Source organism: Salvelinus sp. IW2-2015, linkage group LG17, assembly GCF_002910315.2.
Source record: "Salvelinus sp. IW2-2015 linkage group LG17, ASM291031v2, whole genome shotgun sequence".
NCBI classification, from domain to species: domain Eukaryota; kingdom Metazoa; phylum Chordata; class Actinopteri; order Salmoniformes; family Salmonidae; genus Salvelinus; species Salvelinus sp. IW2-2015.
The window spans coordinates 38,246,998-38,266,450 of record NC_036857.1 but is presented as its reverse complement, the minus strand read 5'-3'; the positions used below and the strand labels follow the sequence as shown (position 1 = coordinate 38,266,450).

Below are 19,453 nucleotides of genomic sequence, written 5' to 3'. Positions count from 1 at the left end.
ATCTCCAATCCAAAATGAAATCTAGAATCAGCTTCCTATTTTGCAACTAAGCCTCCTTCACTCATGCTGCCAAACATACCCTCGTAAAACTGACTATGTCACGTTGCGCTCCTTTAGTTCCTTTTTTTCTTCACACTTACTGCGAGAGATGCCAGTGGGATGTTCTGGGCTATTTTATTGTTCCTGATACCATCATGTGGACCCCATAATTAATAGAATAACAAAAATATAAGTACATCTATAGAAAACTGTAAGTGGTTGTGCGCCATTCAAAAACTAGGCCTTACATATGCGATTAAGTTTCACCTTGTTGTGAAAGAAAGGCTTTGCTAGTACTTAAGTAGCTTTCACTTTAACTGGCGCCACGGTGAGAATTACAGACACTGACATTAAAATAGCTGTCAAACTGCTGCGATTAAGAAACTGTTTTGCCTAGGGGGCAGTTAATTCACCAGGATCAGATATTTATATCGTTCATTCGATTGAGTTAGAATTGGCCGTTCTGATGGGAATTTGATTCTTTATAATACACCAAGTAAGGCCCATAGGGTAGACCTATCTGGATAAGATTTCCATTAGTGAATATTAGTTATAACGTTTATTATTGAGGGTTAATTATGACCTCGTATTGATTTATAATAGTGTAAAATACTGGATGGTTGAAAACGCATGTGCCTATCTAGATTATTGTGTTAGTTAAATTAAGATCATGAACGCACCTGCCATGTTTTCCATGTCTATGTGCTTTTTAAATAGCCCATGGCTGAGGTTTATCATTTGACCGTCAAAAAGTGTTTCATTCAATGAAGTCTATACATTGACTATGCCAATATTTGGTCAATTTCCATTGTAGGCATGTTGTCAACGTAACAAACAAATAGCTTATCTATCTGCATCTACTCAAATGAGAGTGAAATAGAAATAGCCGTAGGCCTAATACTACTCGTGTTTGGTATCTGATCCTTTGGATTTAGCGGGGCTAGAAGCCTATTGGCACCAAGTGACCGCTCAAACCCAAAATCACTGCTTGTCTATTATGAATGCTTCTAAAATGTTGTGCTGTTTTGGTAACATCATCTAAATCAATCATGCAAAGGATGGCCAATTTCGCAAACTTTTAGACCACCTAATTGAAAATATGCGATTGATCAATGTTATTTCCACTTTGAGTTAATGGAACGAAACGTTTACTGCAAAAATAGTTATAAATAACATTAGGCTGTATTTAAATGATTGAGTAATGTCATTCTGGACTTTCTGTTTCAAAATAAGTGATTTATTATGTTACGTAAATCGAGCGGCGCACTGTGCGCAAATGATTGTTTATCAAATCGTTTGAGTGACATTACATTAGTGGCTGAAGGAGTGCATTCACGAAACATATGTTAATGAACTTAACGAGTCTTTCGTGCAGGCTCGAGTGACAGCGTAGGTATTCGAGACCAATCAGAACGCACGCTGATGGAAGGCAGTGGGGTTTTGAGGCACACCGCGTCTACATGAGTGTCTGGAGGATATTGTGAGGTTTACGAATGATGTAAAGAAGGATTTACTTTTATGTAGTTCTTTTTTTCTGCCTTTCACAGATCCCTGGATGTACATTTTCTTCGTTTGGAATACCTTTTTTTTATACAGGCAATGTTATTGACTTGATGGTGGATCCTGTTCAACTTTTCCTCGCTCTCCGACATTGCTCAATGCATCCTTTTTTAGACCGACGCTTTTATGGACTTCTGTATTAGCTAATGATGTCTATAGGTTTCATGCCTGATAGTTTGAATTCTTCAGGTCCCTCCAAATCGACCTTTTTCGAGTTTGGGCACGGGCACCCTGCGCACCAGCAGCATTCCCAAGGACACTCTCACATCTACCCCGTTAATGGCTTACAATCTGCCGGACACTCTCAACACGGTAGTCCCTTCTCCCCCAGCGCGTCCTCCTATGGCCGCTCCCTGGGCTACGCCTACCCCAGAGCGGTGAACACTCATCACCCGAGTGCCTACATGCCCTACCAGCACAACAATCACAGTTTGGCGCACTCCAGATTAGATGAGACAGGTACGTGTAATATCAATATCTGTTTGTTCCTCACAGCTCTTGGCCTATCATACCACCATACCATTTTTAAATCAATCAAATGCGTCGTCTACAATGAAAGTGTGCAATGTTCAAATTGAGCGGTAAAAGGAGTGCGGATTGTATTAAAATGTAGACATATTGCAATTGCAGGCTACATATTATCAGATGTAGGCTAAATTATCAGACAGTTCTTTGTAGGCTATGGTAGGCATATACCTCAGATGTACATGCATTATAGTTGTCAGTCTGTACATATTTGTTGTTTACAAAAATGACAAAAATTGTCCTAATCACATTTGGGTTTAAAGGCAATACATTCAACAGCAATTTACAGTCAGTGCTACGGTAATCAAAATGTTTTCCCACTTTAAATGCATGTCAGGCATTTTGGGGTTATCTTTACTACTCATGTTCCGTAATGAACACAGATGGTGTCATTAATTTTATTAACCATCATTTTCTGTGGGTTAGCCCGATTATGCATGAGTACCTCAAACAGTCGATTACTCCCATTATTAGTCAAGATTAACAAAGCAAGTCCAGAAAATAAGAACCATCATCCATGCACAGCACTGTAGTTGTGTCTATTTATTGTTCAACTGTGGCATTTTCGTAGGAGATAACCTGACATGTGGGCATGCAGTCTGAATTCCAGGCCGTGAATTTCAAGTAGCCTCGGCATAGGCCTATGTTGATACGAACTCTTACATAGATACGAGGCCTTCTCGTGAATTTGTTTGGTAGATTATAGACAATGGGTTTTGCTTACATTTGAAATGGACTATATCAGACTATACTATATAAACAACAAATTTCAGAGTCCCTGGGATATAAATATCTGTCTTCCTCACTTGAGTCCTCATTATATGTTTGAAACAGCCTAGGATCTAATTTTATGATAATACGAGTTGCCTATCCAAGTTCAAGTATACGATAACAACTCTCATGTAGACCTAAATCGTATATTATCTTCTGCCCTGATGTAAAGTGGAAAGTTGTAAATCAAAGTGAATGTAGGCTACATCAGATTAGGCTACTGTTCAGCGCAGTTTGACTGAAATGATCTCTTCTATCCACAGACCATGAGAAGTCTACAGTGATTGAGAACGGGGAAATTCGTTTGAATGGTAAAGGAAAGAAAATACGCAAACCACGGACCATCTACTCCAGTCTTCAGCTACAGGCGCTCCAACATAGGTTTCAGCAGACCCAGTACCTGGCTTTACCCGAACGCGCGGATTTGGCGGCTAAATTAGGGCTGACCCAAACACAGGTGGGCTAAATTAAACTTGACATAATAGCCATCAACAGTAGGAAATGTGATTTTAAAACTATCTTATATCAGTAGACTAATTACCAAATTATAATAAATTATTTGTGCAGTGTTGTATTTCTAGGTCATCCTTATGTTCAGGCCTAAGAAACCAAATAGTTTATAACAATTAAAGTGGAGTGCAGACAAATTAGATAGGTACAAAACACCTCATTAATCGTTTTAAATACACATTGTATTTATTTCACTTTTTCCCTATTAATTTAATCTTGGAATATCAAATTAGGTCAAATTTGATTCAAACAAAATTAAAGATCCAAAGGCCTCACATACCTTAATTCTACTGCAAGACTGGACTATTTGAATTTGTGCACAGATCAAATTACTAGCCTTCGTGATAGAAGTGACAGATAATTAAATATTATGCAATGCTGTCTACTAGCATTATGACACATTTTTTCAAAAAATGTTGACATGAAACCCTTGAATCTGTCTCACACGGGTTAACATTTGAAAATGTCACACCAATACTGCCACAAGTTCATGTTTGTGTCTGATTGAAGAAAAACACAACACAACCTTCCCCTTTAGTTGTATGGAGAGGGTTTACATAGATCACAGATCTGTGGGTAACATTGTGGCTTTCTGCACTGCTCAAGACCAAATGAAAAGGCTAATTGAGAGCTTAGTTAAGTCAATTTCTTAATGCACCTTTATTCTTAATCTTAAATTACCATTGCGGCTGAAACCTTCTCACAGAGAGCTCTCTGTGACTTAAAGCAAACATAGCTCAATTGCGATATTGCAAGTACAAGTAGGCTTAACAGAGTAAATGGAAGACAGAAATACATGCTGCCACTCTAAACTTTAGGCCTGTGTGTTGTCTTTATAAACATCGGTGTCTAATTACCAACAATCTTTTGGTCGAAGTCATGTTAAAGCACAGTTATACATGACCGCAGAAATGGGCATTGAGCAGTACAATGTCGGCTGTCGGCTGTCGGCACACACACGCAGAGTTTACAGATTGTAACTGGAAGAAAAAAATAGGACAAGTAAGCTGTCATGCAGATGATCTATTTTCAAAGTCATTGTTGGCATTATTCATTTATGTCAGGTAAAATTCCGAAATCTAAGGGTGAAATAGAGATCGTGGCAACCATTTCCTTTGGACCTGTAAAGATAATGAAAGGCGAATAAACAGGTGGCGAGCATAACGTTTGGGTCTCACATCTCACCATGCACATCTGTCTTTTATGGGATACATTTTCAAGCCTTTAAAACATTGTTTTGCTCCATATATTTTAGTTATATTGTACAGGCAACACTTCTATTCAATGTCTAAAATCAATAACATGAATATGTTTTTAAATGACAGGCAATCCTAGGTTGATTGAGTTAAATTGTCATTCAAAACACTCCCTGGCCAAATCTCTGACCCACACCATCCTGTCTGGGTCTGATTTGATTTGGCTTTGTGTCTTGTTGCTATATATCAGAATGGTTTGACTTTGTCCACCTCGGGCTCTGTGGCTTTTATTGAATATTTTATACCGTCGTAAAATCGATCAGAATAGCATCTTGTTCTGACTAAGTAGAATACATCATACATATAAATGCATCTGACCTCCCTCCTTGTTTCCAGTGTTATATTCAAGCTCGCTGGGGCTATTTTATTTGACTATATTTTTAGCATGGGATTGTTGTCAGACTCATCTATCGTTGGCCTCATAAAATGTTGAACAATAGGGGAGCTAGCATTTAATGAACTAGTGAAGTGTCGCTCATCCATTTTGCTGAATTGCAATAAGCCTAATGGTTCTGGATCCATGCACTACCTGGCAACGTTGAAGAAATGTGTTCAAATTATAAGAAGTTTAAGAACGAATGCCATTTTCTGGGCTATTTTCCTTTTAAACGTATAAAATCGTTCCAATTTTCAATGTAATTTCGAAATGATCAAATGTGAATATGACAAGCCATTACGAGTTTGCAAGCCATGACGAACGTAAATCATTTCTATTGTGTGGAAGATAATTGTTTAATGATTGTTGTGGTGGTGGTGGTGGAGAGAGGGACGTCATAGCATACGCTGAAATGTGCGGCTTTCCCCTCATATTTTCACTTTCTAAACATCTATTTTATCTTTTTAGATTAAAATATGGTTTCAAAACAAGCGCTCGAAATATAAGAAGATAATGAAGCATGGCAGCGGGCCAGAGGGGGAACATCTCCACAGTACGTCATCTATTTCTCCGTGTTCACCCGGGATGCCTCAACTTTGGGACGTGTCAATGGCAAACAAAGGGACCCCTATGCACCCCAACAATTACATGAACAATTTTGGTCACTGGTACCCAAACCATCTCCAGGATCCTTRGTCCAGACCTCAAATGATGTGAGCGGACCAACTCAACACACTGCACGGTGCTGTAAAACTCACCCGGCCATTTCTAACTTTTCAAGGGCCTTAAGGCTATATCTGCATACCCCACACTCGAACACGTCTCATCTAGCCTATCAAGTTTGATGTACGTGTTAAATGTCAATTGTCTTTTTTTCTTTCATTGCAATGTAGCCTATGTTTTTGGATGACGATTTGTATGTATGGTTAGCCTATTTCTTGTGTCCCCTWTACGCACTGTTCTTAATTTTTGGAACGGCTTTGGTGAGAATTGTGCTGTCAGGTGGCAACATGCTTATGGTTTGATTCCAGCAAGGTACATGCACCTGAATATGTGTGTCAATTGGTTATGACCGTATTATTAATGTGATTAACAGTAGTGTCCCAGGCAGTCCACGTTTGGAAAGCCTCGTCACAGCAAATATGAATCTATTGTGCAAATACATGTCAGAATTGTTTGATATACACTGATGGATCTCAGCGTCTATTATTGTGAAGGTGTCAATAGTTATTGATCATTTTAAAGTGCTTTGTTTGATATACAGTGTATTCAGAAAGTATTCACATCCTTTTACCTTTTCAACATTTTGTTGTGTTACAGCCTGGATTTACAATGGATTAAATTGGGATTGTGTGTCACTGGCCTACACGCAATATCTCATCGTGTCAAAAGTMGATTTTTGTTTGTAGAAAAATGTTGAAGGTGAATTAAACATTTAAAGCTGAAATGTCTTGAGTCAATAAGTATTCAACTCATTTGTTATGGCAAGCCTAAATAAGTCCAGGAATAAAATGTGCTTAACAAGTTGCATAGTAAGTTGCAGGGACTCATTCCGTGTTGAAATAATAGTGGTGAACATGATTTTTGAAAAACTACCCCATCTCTGTACAACACACATACAAATATCTGTAAGGTCCCTTTAATCGAGTAGTGAATTTCAAGCACAAATTCAACATCAAAGGCCAAAGAGAGTATTCAATGCCTCGCAGAGATTGAATAACTTTGCCTATTGGTAGATGGGTAAAAAATAAATAATCAGACGCTAAATATCCCATTGAGCATGTTGACGTTATTAATTAGACTTTGGATGGTGTATCAATACACCCAGTCACTACAAAGATACAGGCGTCCTTCCTAACTCAGTTGCCGGAGAGGAAGGAAACCGCTCAGGGATTTCACCATGAGGCCAATGGTGACTTTAAAACCTCTTAAAGATCCAACCCTTTTTTTCAATTTTCCCCTAAAATGACATCCAAATCTAACTGCCTGTAGCTCAGGACCTGAAGCAAGGATTTGCATATTTGAAGTTTGTCTAAATGTGAAATYAATGTAGGAGAATATAACACATTAGATCTGGTAAAAAAMAATACAAAGAAAAAAACAATGTTTTATTCCCGCCCAGGTGCAATTTAGACTTTGGCCACTAGACTGCAGAAGTGTATGTTCAAAGTTTTAGATTGATCCAATGAACCATGCATATCTATTCAACATGTCGTATCAAGACTGGCCAAATGTGCCTAATTGGTTTATTCATACATTTTCCAGTTCATAGTTGTGCACTCTCCTCAAGCAATAGCATGGTATTCTTTCACTGTAATAGCTACTGTAAATTGGACAGTGCAGTTAGATTAACAAGAATTTAAGCTTTCTGCCCATATCAGATATGTCTATGTCCTGGYAATTGTTTTTGTTTCTTACAACCTCATGCTAATCACATTAGCCTACATTAGCTCAACCATTCCGAGGGGGGACACCGATCCTGTAGAGGTTTAAATCAGTTACAAAGTTTAATGGCTGTGATAGGAGAAAACTGAAGATGGATCAATAACATTGTAGTTACTCCACAATACTAACCTAAATGACTCAGTGAAAAGAAGGATGCTTGTACAGAATAAAAATGTTCCAAAACACCGCATCCTGTTTGCAATGAGGGACTAAAGTAAAACTGCAAGAAAMAAATTCACTTTATGTCCTGAGTACCTCTCTTCATATTTTCAAGCATGGTGGTGGTTGCATCATGTTATGGGTATGCTTGTCATCAGCAAGGACTAGGATGTTTTTTTTAAAATATAAAATGAAATGGAATAGAGCTAAGCATAGGCACACTGGGAGACAAATTGACCTTTCAGAGGGTCAATAAACTAAAAGACAAGGCCAAATATACACTGGAGATGCTTATCAAAACAACATTGAATGTTCCTGAGTGGCCTAGTTACGGTTTTGACTTAAATCATCTTGAAAATCTATGGAAAGACTTGAAAATGGCTGTCTAGCAATGATCAACAGCCAACTTGATAGCGCTTGAAGAATTTCAAAAAGAATAATGTGCAAATATTTCGCAGGTGTGCAAAGCTCCTTAGAGACTTACCCAGAAAGACTCTCAGCTTTAATTGCTGCCAAACGTGATTCTAACTTGTACTGACTCAGTGGGTGTGAATYCTTAGGCCTATGTGAATTAGATATTTCTGTGTTTCATTTTCAATACACATTTCTAAAAACCTGTTTTCACTTTGTCATTACGGGATATTGTGTGTAGATGGGTGGGAATGTTTTATTTGATCCACTTTGAATTCTGGCTGTAACACAGCAAAATGTGGAATAAATTAAGGGGTATGTATACTTTCTGCATGGTGAAAATATGATAATTACAAACCTGTATGAAAATGCAATTTAATCAAATGCATGAGTAGACCTATAATCACTTATTGCAATTAAAATAAATCAACCGCAAGCCAATGTGGGGCAATACTGTCCTTAATAGTTAATCCTAATATTTTCAAAAGATCCCTTTTGCCGTGACATTGTATTCGCAATGCCGTGACCCGGATTCGAACCGGGGTTGCTGCGGCCACAACGCAGAGTACTAACCACTATACGATCACGGCGAGCTACCAGGGCTGCGGGGATACTGCGGGGGATTCTGGCCAATTAACTGGAGCCTGCAGTGACGTTTATAGGCATGCAAATATCTTCAGCTGTTCGAGTCCAATTTTGAAATGATTCTGTCTTGATATTCTATTGTCTTCATAGTAGCACATCTATCTTAACGCTATAGTATAGTCTACCATCCTATATGCTATATATAGGCCTACCATTGAAGCATTCTTCTAGAGCGATTGAAATGTATTTTAAAGACCTTTGACAGTGAGTGATAGTTCGATTTCCAAACAATTCATATTCAGGTGAGGTCTATGATTACGCGCGTGGGTAGACCTATGATAGGTCTGAGCTTCTTCCAGAATAGTTAAGCCTACAATATTGGAACCCATCATTGTTCAGAATATTGCATTATGTTAGATATTTATTTGATTGACATTATGAATATGACAAGATCCCGGGCTATTGGTATTAAATCTGACTTGCAAAAAAACGTATATCAACAGTTGGAATCTACACTCTTTGAAAAAAAGAATCAAAAAGGATTCTATTGATTGCTTCATATATTATGGCACCCCTAAAGGTTCTATATAGAACCCTTTGTAGGGTTATTTAATCAGAACCCCCAGGGGTTCTTCTTCACTGAACTAAAATTGGTTCTATATAGAACCCTTGAGATCCATATAGGGTTCTATATGGGACCAATTTAGGTAATGTATAGAACCTTAAGGGGTGCCATAAATGAAGCAAGCATATAACCTTTTTGGTTCTATCCAGAACCTTTTTTTTTCTAAGGGTGTATAAGAAAAAACAATCAAAGATCATGGTGGAAAAAGTACTCAATTGTCATACTCGAGTAAAAGTAAAGATACCTTGACATAAAATGACTCAAGTAAAAGTGAAAGTCACCCAGTAAAATACTACTTGAGTAAAAGTAAACAAGTATTTGGTTTTAAATATACTTAAGTATCAAAAGTAAATGGAATTGCTAAATGTACTTAAGTATCAAGTAAAAGTATAAATCATTTAATGTTCCTTAAGCAAACCAGACGGCACAATTTTTTATTTTATTTTTATTGACGGATYGCCAGGGGCACACTCGAACACTCAGACATAATTTACAAACGAAGCATTTGTGTTTAGTGAGTCCGCAAGATCAGAGGCAGGAGATGACCAGGGATCTTCTCTTGACAAGAGGGTGAATTAGACCATTTTCATGTCAAAATGTAACGAGTATACTTTTGGGTGTCAAGGGTCAAGGGAAAATGTATGGAGTAAAAAGTACATCATTTTCTTTAGGAATGTAGTGAAGTAAAAGTAAAAGTTGTCCAAAATATAAATTGTAAAGTACAGATACCCCAAAAAAACAACGTACGTTGTACTTTAAAGTATTTTTACTTAAGTACATGACACCACTGTCAAATATTCGTTTTGAAACATCATACATTCATATTTGTGTTGCTTATTGGTGTACAGAGTATGCTTGTTTTGCTTGCACGGAATTTCAAATGCGAGCTATCCCCTCTCGATAGGCCTACAACTATGGAGGTCAAAGCCTTCGCTCGGCCTACTCTCAGAACATCTGGACGAGCGAGAAATCGTCGGTGCTTCGTTGAATGGGCCCACCTATTAAGGTCATTTCGACAGTGTTTGTTGAATAAAGCTTTTATTCGCGCGGGATAAACCTAGTCAAAGTCTACAAAATATCCCTCCTCATTAAGTGGTAGAAAGAACGAATGTCCATGAGAAGATACATAGTTATACTGGGGGGGACATGGAACATTTGCCACCATTTGCACGAGACAGGTGTTCGACTATACCAGCAGGGCAGTGCTAACATGTCACATTATATGTTTTTTTTTATCGATTATGAATAGCCATTACATAGTTACCGATAAATAAAGTTTTTCCAATAAGGAGTGGACATTTTCGTGTAGCAGCCTTTGAGAAAACAGACAATTAAAGCATGCTCATTCAATTGCAGTGGACGAGGAATATTTTACTGCATATTTTTGTTTTCAACGTGGAATTATAAGAGCACACTTTCTGTTTTGCATGTTGCAAGGTACGTATACGGAAGTAGGTTTTCCTAAATCTTTCCCACACTTTTTTTGCGTTGTTTTCCTTTTTCATGACATGAGTAGAAGGGAGCGAGCGGTTATTGCCAAAATTCTCTCGGTATTTCCCCCCCTCTCCCTCTCTTTAAGTAAATCCAGGAAAAAAACTGCCTGTTGTCATAATAAAATGATAAATGGGTGCATTATTCGATCACGAAGCAGTTTCTGATTAATAGTACTTCCAACTGATTTGCACATTCTTGCGTTTAAACTGTTTAAACATCCTGAAAAAGCTATTTGTATTACTTTAGACAGTATCCATTGGAGCGAGCTGATGTTAATTCAGTATGGTGCAAGTTGCGCTGTAGTGAGCTTGCTTAATGACATCGAATGCATGCGTTTTAGAAGAAAAAAAAAACAGTTTTTTTATTTTTCACACAGCCTCTTGCTTTCAGTGTCTTGGCAAAAAAGTATCAGTTATGTAAAATCAATTATGGACATATGCATTTTCGCAATAAGGAATTCGTTTTGGACTTTACTTGTAGCCTAACTATCTTATAAATATAATTATACTTGAATTAACAATTACATTCAGAGTTGTTTTTGTTATAAATCATTTTAAGAATATCATATGCTGGTTGTATTTGAGCGTTTTTGTTTTCTCTGCACAACATTTAGAAGTTGTTCCTTTTCAGGTTTAAAAATGCTAACTCCCGTTCGTATAAGCTAGTAGCCTAGCTAGCATACAGAAATCGGTGGTAGTAGTCAAAGTCGTTTTTAACTGCAATGCAGTTGATTAATGGCGATGACATGAACGTGTTGACTTTTGGGTTTGACATCCATACAAATATTAGGCTTATTTTGCTGGGCGGCAATGAAGAGATTTGGGATCATTCCCGGATGGCATCTTACCCCCACGCGTTTCCATGGCATTTCCATCGTTTGGGTCGAGTTCCATTGACCTCTTTACCACATCTATGGTAACATAAACACATATTAAAACATTACACGAATCTCTCTCTGCCTTGCTGTTGATCCCCCATAAACCCATACCACCACTGCCTCAGCGATTGTCATAGACATACTGTGCAGACTTATCTTTAACAGGGGTCTCCCGAGGCCATAAACTAGAAAGAGGGGAAAATAGCCTTATGATTAATAAGGCTGCAGCAAGATAAAGACATACCACCTGCAGCAAGATAAAGATAAATATTGTTTTTAATATTTACATGTCCTCACCCCTGCTTTATTTCTTTATACACTGAACAAACATATAAACAGTAAAGTGTTGGTCCCATGTTTCAAAGCTGAAATATAAAATCCCTACATTTTCCATGCACACTTAGAGCTTATTTCTCTCAGATTTTGTGCACAAATTTGTTTACATCCCTGTTAGTGAGCCTTTCTCCTTTGCCAAGATAATTAATCCACCTGACAGYTGTGACATATCAAGAAACTGATTAAACAGCATGATCATTACACAGGTTCACCTTGTGCTGGGACAATAAAAGGCCACTCTAAAATGAGCAGTTTTGTCACACAACACAATACCACAGATGTCTCAAGTTTTGAGGGTGTGTGCAATTGGCATGCTGACTGCAGGAATGTCCACCAGAGCTTTTGCCAGAGAATTGAATGCTAATTTATCTACCATGAGCTGCCTCAAATGTCATTTTAGAGAATTTGGCAGCACGTCCAATCGGCCTCACAGACCACGCGTAACCACGCCAACCCAAAGTGAGCAATCGGTGGAGAAGGGCCTTGGTCAGGGAGGTTACCAAGAACCCGATGGTCACTCTGACAGAGTTCCGGAGGTCCTCTGTGGAGATAGGAAAACCTTCCAGAAGGACAACCATCTCTGCAGCACTCCACCAATCAGGCCTTTATGGTAGAGTGGCCAGACGGAAGCCACTCCTCAGTAAAAGGCACATGACAGCCCGCTTGGAGTTAGCCAAAAGGCACCTAAAGGACTCTGAAACTATGAGAAACAAGATTCTGTGGTCTGATGAAACTAAGACTAACTCTTTTGCCTGAATGCCAAGCATCACGTCTGGAGGAAACCTGGCACCATCCCTACGGTGAAGCATAGTGGTGGCAGCATCATCTGTGGGGATGTTGTTCATCAGCAGGGACTGGGAGACTAGTAAGGATCGAGGGAAAGATGAACGGAGCAAAGTACAGAGATCCTTGATGAAAACCTGTTTCTGAGCGCTCAGAACCTCAGACTGGGGTGAAGGTTCACCTTTCAACATGACAACGACCCTAAGCACATAGCCAAGACAATGCAGGCGTGGCTTCGGGACAAGTCTCTGAATGTCCTTGAGTGGCCCAGCCAGAGCCCAGACTTGAACCTGATCGAACATCTCTGGAGAGACCTGAAAATAGCTGTTTAGCAACACTCCCCATCCAACCTGACAGAGCTTGAGAGGATCTGCAGAGAAGAATGGGAGAAACTCCCCAAATACAGGTGTGCCAAGCTTGTAACATCATACCAAGAAGACTTGAGGCTGTAATCGCTGCCAAATGTGCTTTAACAAAGTCCTGAGTAAAGGGTCCGAATAGTTATGTAAATCTGATATTTCTGGCTTAAAAAAAAAATACATTTGCAAAAATGTAAAAAAAACAGTTTTTCCTTTGTCATTATGGGGTATTGTGTGTAGATTGATGAGGGGGGGGAAACTATTTCATCCATTTTAGAATAAGGCTGTAATGTAACAAAATATGGAAAAAGTCAAGGGTTCTGAATACTTTCCGAATGCACTGTAGTTGCTGAATGAAGTGACAAGGCATCTTATATGCAATTTCACATCTCAAGATTAGAATAATGGGTAATCAAGTTAGACAGACAGAGTCTGGCCTTTTAAACAGGGCAATCAGGAAGATTCAAGGGAAACTCAAAAGACCGTTCCTGTGAGAGACAGAGTAGGCTGCAGAAGGGGAAGGGAGAGTGCAAGATGGGTTATGATATGGATACAATAAATTCTAATGGATAAATGCTATGGAGGCTTGCTTTGTTTATGAGCGTCAGAGGTGTCTGATGGATTTTAATCGCAGGATAGCAATGAGAGGGAAATGGGGATGTTATTGCAGTAAATCCCAGTTCCTTCGGTGGTGGGCGAATAGCAAAGCTGCTCTATGGGGATTATTGTTATTAGCTTGAGTGATCTGACATCTAGTATAATTGTGTGCAACGTCCCGTTTGGATAGAATTCCACAGTTTCATTTGAGGGAACGATTGACTCCTAGGCACAATGCTAGGGATTAGAACTAAAACACACACACCGAGATAGGGAGAGAAACAGAGGCAGACTTTAACCGGCTTTGCACACAGCAAAAAGTAAAAAATATGATGACACTCCCATCAATGTGTATGCTGGCAGCCTACCAAGTAAATTCCACGATCACGCATTATTAAATCCACCAGCAGTCAGAATCCGACTGGCTTGAGTACCACCAACCTCCATAGCCCTGAGGTCAACTGGGGTTCACGAGTCCACAGCTGTCAAGAATGCCTTTCTCATTTAAGTTAATTTACATTTGTAGCAAAATGGCTCTGGTGAGTGATTCCAATGCAAGGGGGAGGCATGAAGCTTTGAATACGCGTGGGACAGCTGCAAACAGTCTTTCCATGGCTACATTTGCCATCCTGATTACATGTCAACCCCCAGTTCAACCCATACCCCAGAACCCTCGAGACCTCTGTGACACCATGCTGTTGACTGTTACTGTGCTAGGGAAGGAGAACAGTGCAGGATCCTTGGCACAATCTCTATTTAGGGCTGTTCTGAAGTGTTGTCATGCCGTATCACATTCAAGTTCAACAGTTCACGACCAGCCAGGGCACTTACACTTGCTAAAATCTGGAGATTATAAAGAGACCTTTGTAACCTCTACAGCCCACACACACCAGCCCAGAGCCCTATAGCCACCAGGTGCATTTGTCTTCAGCAGAAATAGATCCCCTGGTGACATATAAGCAGCTAGCCATGACCACGGGCCACCCACGGTGAGGGAGGCACAGAGGGAAGGTCATATGTGTATATCTGAGCTGTCAAAGATAGCAGAGATATGTATAGGTTGTGTCATGTCATTTTGGATAATGAGACTTACAGTAAAAACCAAAAGTAAATTCATGTTACTGTAATTACAAGCAAATATAGATAGTGATGCTATAGGCCTTTAATGGATGGTAGCCTATATCAATATGACTTAAGTGCTGTATGTGGCATAACTGGTTTGGAAAGTGAACAGTCTTAAGGTCAAGTGTATGTTGCATGGTGAACACAGTTGACTTTCTTTGAATAGTAATCTGTTGTGGGGGTTTAATTCCAAAATGCAATAGTTAAATACATATATTTTATTTATACTAAGCTTACAGAATTATCACATCTTTCCCAAATACCTTTACTTTGTCTGAGAATGTAATATCACATACAAATTCAGTATGTTAATATTCAATGAACATAAAAATGGCCCTATCATTCAAGACGTCTTAGGTTACATAAACTACATCGGAATAGTCAATATTATATTATGCCCTTCGGATTCCAAAGGGTGAGTTTGATCTATGCCTATATTACATCTGGGTTCAATGGGGGCCAGCATTGCAGTAGTGGGTCATTGGTGGTCCATGGTTATATGAACCTCAGCATTAGCGGTTTGTATATCGTATGATTTTAGCAAGATACTTTATAATCTTGGGGTTATGTGGCCAGTGTTAAGGATATGCAGGTTGTGTCCGAATTAAAATTAAGAGAAAATCAGAGACACGAAAAAGTAAAAACAGGAACACWAAAAAATAGCCCAGAGAAGGAGAAAAGTAGGCCTAAATTGACTGGGAGTAACATATATGCATCAATGATTGTTGTTTATGATATGAAGTCAAATTCTTATTATGGAAAATACTTACTCTTTTCAGCTCACCCAATGCATAAAAGTTGTTAGGAAATGCCTCTGACATCTCATCAATATATTACATCGGTGAAAGTTTTAAAATGTGGTGATTGATGTTGAATTTTGCTTATATATTAGCATCACTGTAAACCATTTGAAGTACTCTTAACTTTTTTATTCAAATTKAAATTGTACAATTCAAGATGCAATTGGTTGATTAGCCTGTAGGTCTGTGTTGATGCACTGATTCAATGCAAATACACACATATTTTCATGTTATCCAGAGCATTGATGACTGTAACTGTGCTGCTGGCAACAATTTAATTACGCTTTTTTGCTGACGTTTACTGACACCGGCCATATTCAATGTGTGTTGCACTTGTAAATTCATTATTTGGCGCTCTGGTCAGACAAGAGTGCTCTGAAATCGGAGTAGATAGCCAGAGCGAATTTACAAAGCACCCGAATGRCCATTGAGAAKGCACAACYACTATARCATTTAGCTAAGAATGATGTGAATAATCAAGTCAATAAACGTTGGGTAGTTAGTTAGCCTATAGTTAATACACTGGCAAGTTTGATGTAATAAGTAGCCAACTAACGTTAGMTAGCTAGCTAACATACTGGTACATACTGCTGTAATGATATGCTATGTGGTTCGTTAGGACAGCATAGCTAACGCGGGTAGCCTAGTGGTTAGAGTGTTGGGCCTGTAACTGGAAGGTTGCTGGATCAAATCCCTGAGTCTGACAAGGTAAAAATATGCCATTCCACCCCTGAGCAAGGCAGTTAACCCACTGAGCTGTGGCGGTTGATTAAGGCAGCTCCCTGCACCTCTCTGATTCAGAGGGGTTTGATTAAATGTGGAAGAAACATCTCAGTTGGACAACTGACTAGGTATCCCCCTTTCTGAAACAAATTGTCAGTCAACATAATGTGTGAGGTAACTTATTTGAAAAGTCGTGACTTCAGTACATTGCTCAACATTTGTCATAATRAGTTAAAGCAATGCATTTATATCTGCTCTGGTTGTACTTCGGGTGCATATTTTCCGCCATTTTCTTAAAATTTGAAAATGATGTGAAGCCAAGCCCATTTCCTGAAGAATTGCATTATGTGCCCTAAAATACGTAAATAGTGTCCTCTGCATGTATACTTRGTATTTTGGCAAATTTAGTACAACATCCGGGAACCTTTGGCATACTAACTATATCTATACTATGACCAATAACCATACCATAAACTCAATTCACGTAACAAACAGTATGGTTAGTGCAGTTAGTATGAGTATTCGAACACAGCTTATGTCTAATAAATCACTGTGCGTYTTTATTTAATTCCCTGAGGCAACAGTCTTACTTCCGTACGACTCCCCAGTGGTGTGGACTCCAGTCAAATTACTTGGACTTGAGTCTGACTTAAGTCACAAATTTGATGACTTGAGACTTGACTTGATAGAAAATAAAATATCTTGAGACTTGACTTGTACTTGGAGCCTCAAGACTCGGGTCTTGACTTTGACTTGAGGCTAATGCCTTGAAATTATKTGGACAGGTTTTGTAACATTTTGTCACTCATTTTGTGGCACGGTCTCACAGCCAGAGACAGTGGCTGCGTTTCAAACTCATAAAAGACACATCCTCGTCCACTTACCCTCACCTTATGCCCTTGGGGGAATCCCGGCGGCCACATTTTTRGGCGGTCCAAATGATTAGCCAAGCAAGTGAAGTTTGCAATGTAAGCCCCTCAGCCCTCGTTTTTAATGGAGTTTGCGAGCGTACACTTCGGGGCCTGAAACACCCCATAATTATACTTGCGAGGATTGTACATCCGCTAAGAAAAGTCCACCAAAACTTAAAACCTCGTCAATATGGAGAAGTCAACATATGAACAACATATAAACAAATGTAAATAAGTTAGAAATTGTGCTACTAATGCACAAACACGTCTCYATAAAGTAATGATGCTTTTGGAAATTGTATAAATAAAACAGAAGTTCAGAAGTTCCTGCTAGGCGGGCTAATGTTAGTTAGCTAATTAYTTGGCTAGCTATCATACAGTAGGCATATATTAATAATTATATAGTTAATATAAGAAGCCATGCAATCATAATTGACTGTAGTGCATATAAAMCACCCACAAGTTACCGTTGGCTGAAAACACAATCATCGCTGGACGAACAAGTGACGAATTTCCGGGCAAGYGCAGTCCATTCAAAAATCATTCCTTCCTCCCTTGTCAGATGTCATGAAACGTCATCAGAAGTGTCCACTTTAGTTAAGGGCTGAGGGGAGAGGGTGTGTCTGTTAAGTGTTTGGAATGCAGCCAGTATCGCATTTGCAAAGAAAAAACTGATTGGCTAGTGAAACGCACATTCGGCCCTCTGATTGGACCAGTAAACTGTCAATTAAGTTGGATGAGCTAGAGCGGCTATTCCCAAACTGTGGTACACGCGCATTGCCATCAGGGGTATGCCAAATAAAAATGTGATTCATATTTAAAAAAAAATATATATATATGTTATTTAAAATAAAATAAAAATTCACATTTTCAAACAGTCCATTTATATTTTCCAACAGGGCTATACATTTGAGTGAGGTTTTTTTCTCGCCTGAGTAGCCTCGTTTCACTGCCAAAAACTAAATTAAACCATCTAGTGTTCAGCGAAATAACAACACAATGTCAAATACAGGTAGCCTAGTCAAATAATTAACATCCAATTGCATTAACCGTCGTTACTCCCTCGGGAGAATTCCACTAACCAACATAGCTGCTGCTCATTCCGTTTGCTCGAAAATTGATAAATGGTTAAATAAAGTAAGGCCCGCGTCCATAGAGACACATACCAGCTCTACTGGTAGTACTGCTACTACCAGCAGTACTACACCTGCACCTGTCGACAACACAAGTTGTTCTGCTTCCACGAGCACATCCAATGCTAGCATCAGTAATTCTACATTTGTTGTTAGCCCAGCTAGCATGGACACTGACAATTGTGAATCTGATGCAGTTGGACCATCGAAGAGGAGCAAATATGATGAGAACTACATTGATTTATGGTTCACTTATATTGGGAGTAGTGCCTTTCCRCAGCCACAGTGTGTTGTATGTGCAAAAGTACTATCTCACAACTCAATGAAACCTTTAGGAATAAAACACGCCAATTTGGAAAATAAGCCACAGGAGMTTTTTTTTGCYAGAATTAAGACTACTTTRGAGTAGTAAGACCTGTATGAAAGCAACAGATACCATAAATAAGAAGGGGCTAGAAGCGTCTTATATGGTGAGCTACCGAGTGGCTAGGACAGGCAAGCCCCATACTATTGTGGAGGACTTAATTCTTCCTGCTGCCGCAGATATATTATTTTTATTATTATTATGATTTTATTTTTTTGACCCCTTTTTTCTCCCTAATTTCGTGGTGTCCAATTGATYGTAGTTACAGTCTTGTCTCATCGCTGCAACTCCCGCACAGACTCGGGAGAGGCGAAGGTCGAGAMCCATGCATCCTCCGAAACACAACCCAACCAAGCCGCACTGCTTCTTGACACAATGCACATCCAACCTGGAAGCCAGCCGCACCAATGTGTCGGAGGAAACACCGTACACCTGGCGACCTGGTCAGCYTGCACTGRGCCCGGCCCGCCACAGGAGTCGCTAGTGCGCGATGAGACAAGGATATCCCTGCCGGCCAAACCCTCCCTAACCCGGACGACGCTGGGCCAATTGTGCGTCGCCCCATGGACCTCCCGGTCACGGCCGGCTGTGACAAAGCCTGTCAGAGCCTGGGCTCGAACCCAGAGTCTCTGGTGGAACAGCCTTAGACCACTGCGCCACCCGGGAGGCCTATGGCTGGGACAATTCTGAGG

General features: G+C 39.5%; 1 protein-coding gene and 1 non-coding gene across 2 annotated transcripts; one reads left to right on the top strand and one right to left on the bottom strand.

Annotated features, from left to right (window-relative positions):
- The first annotated feature begins 1,591 nt into the window (after positions 1 to 1,591).
- Positions 1,592 to 6,347, top strand: LOC111977164 (homeobox protein Dlx4b-like). The gene is made up of 3 exons (XM_024006491.2): positions 1,592 to 2,058; positions 3,159 to 3,352; positions 5,506 to 6,347. Exons 1-3 carry the CDS (start codon positions 1,746 to 1,748, stop codon positions 5,752 to 5,754), a joined length of 756 nt encoding a protein of 251 aa, XP_023862259.1. The 5' UTR covers positions 1,592 to 1,745; the 3' UTR covers positions 5,755 to 6,347.
- Positions 6,348 to 8,570: 2,223 nt separating this feature from the next.
- Positions 8,571 to 8,642, bottom strand: trnah-gug (transfer RNA histidin (anticodon GUG)). Its single transcript has one exon. It is a non-coding gene; the product is annotated as a tRNA-His (tRNA).
- Positions 8,643 to 19,453: the final 10,811 nt, after the last annotated feature.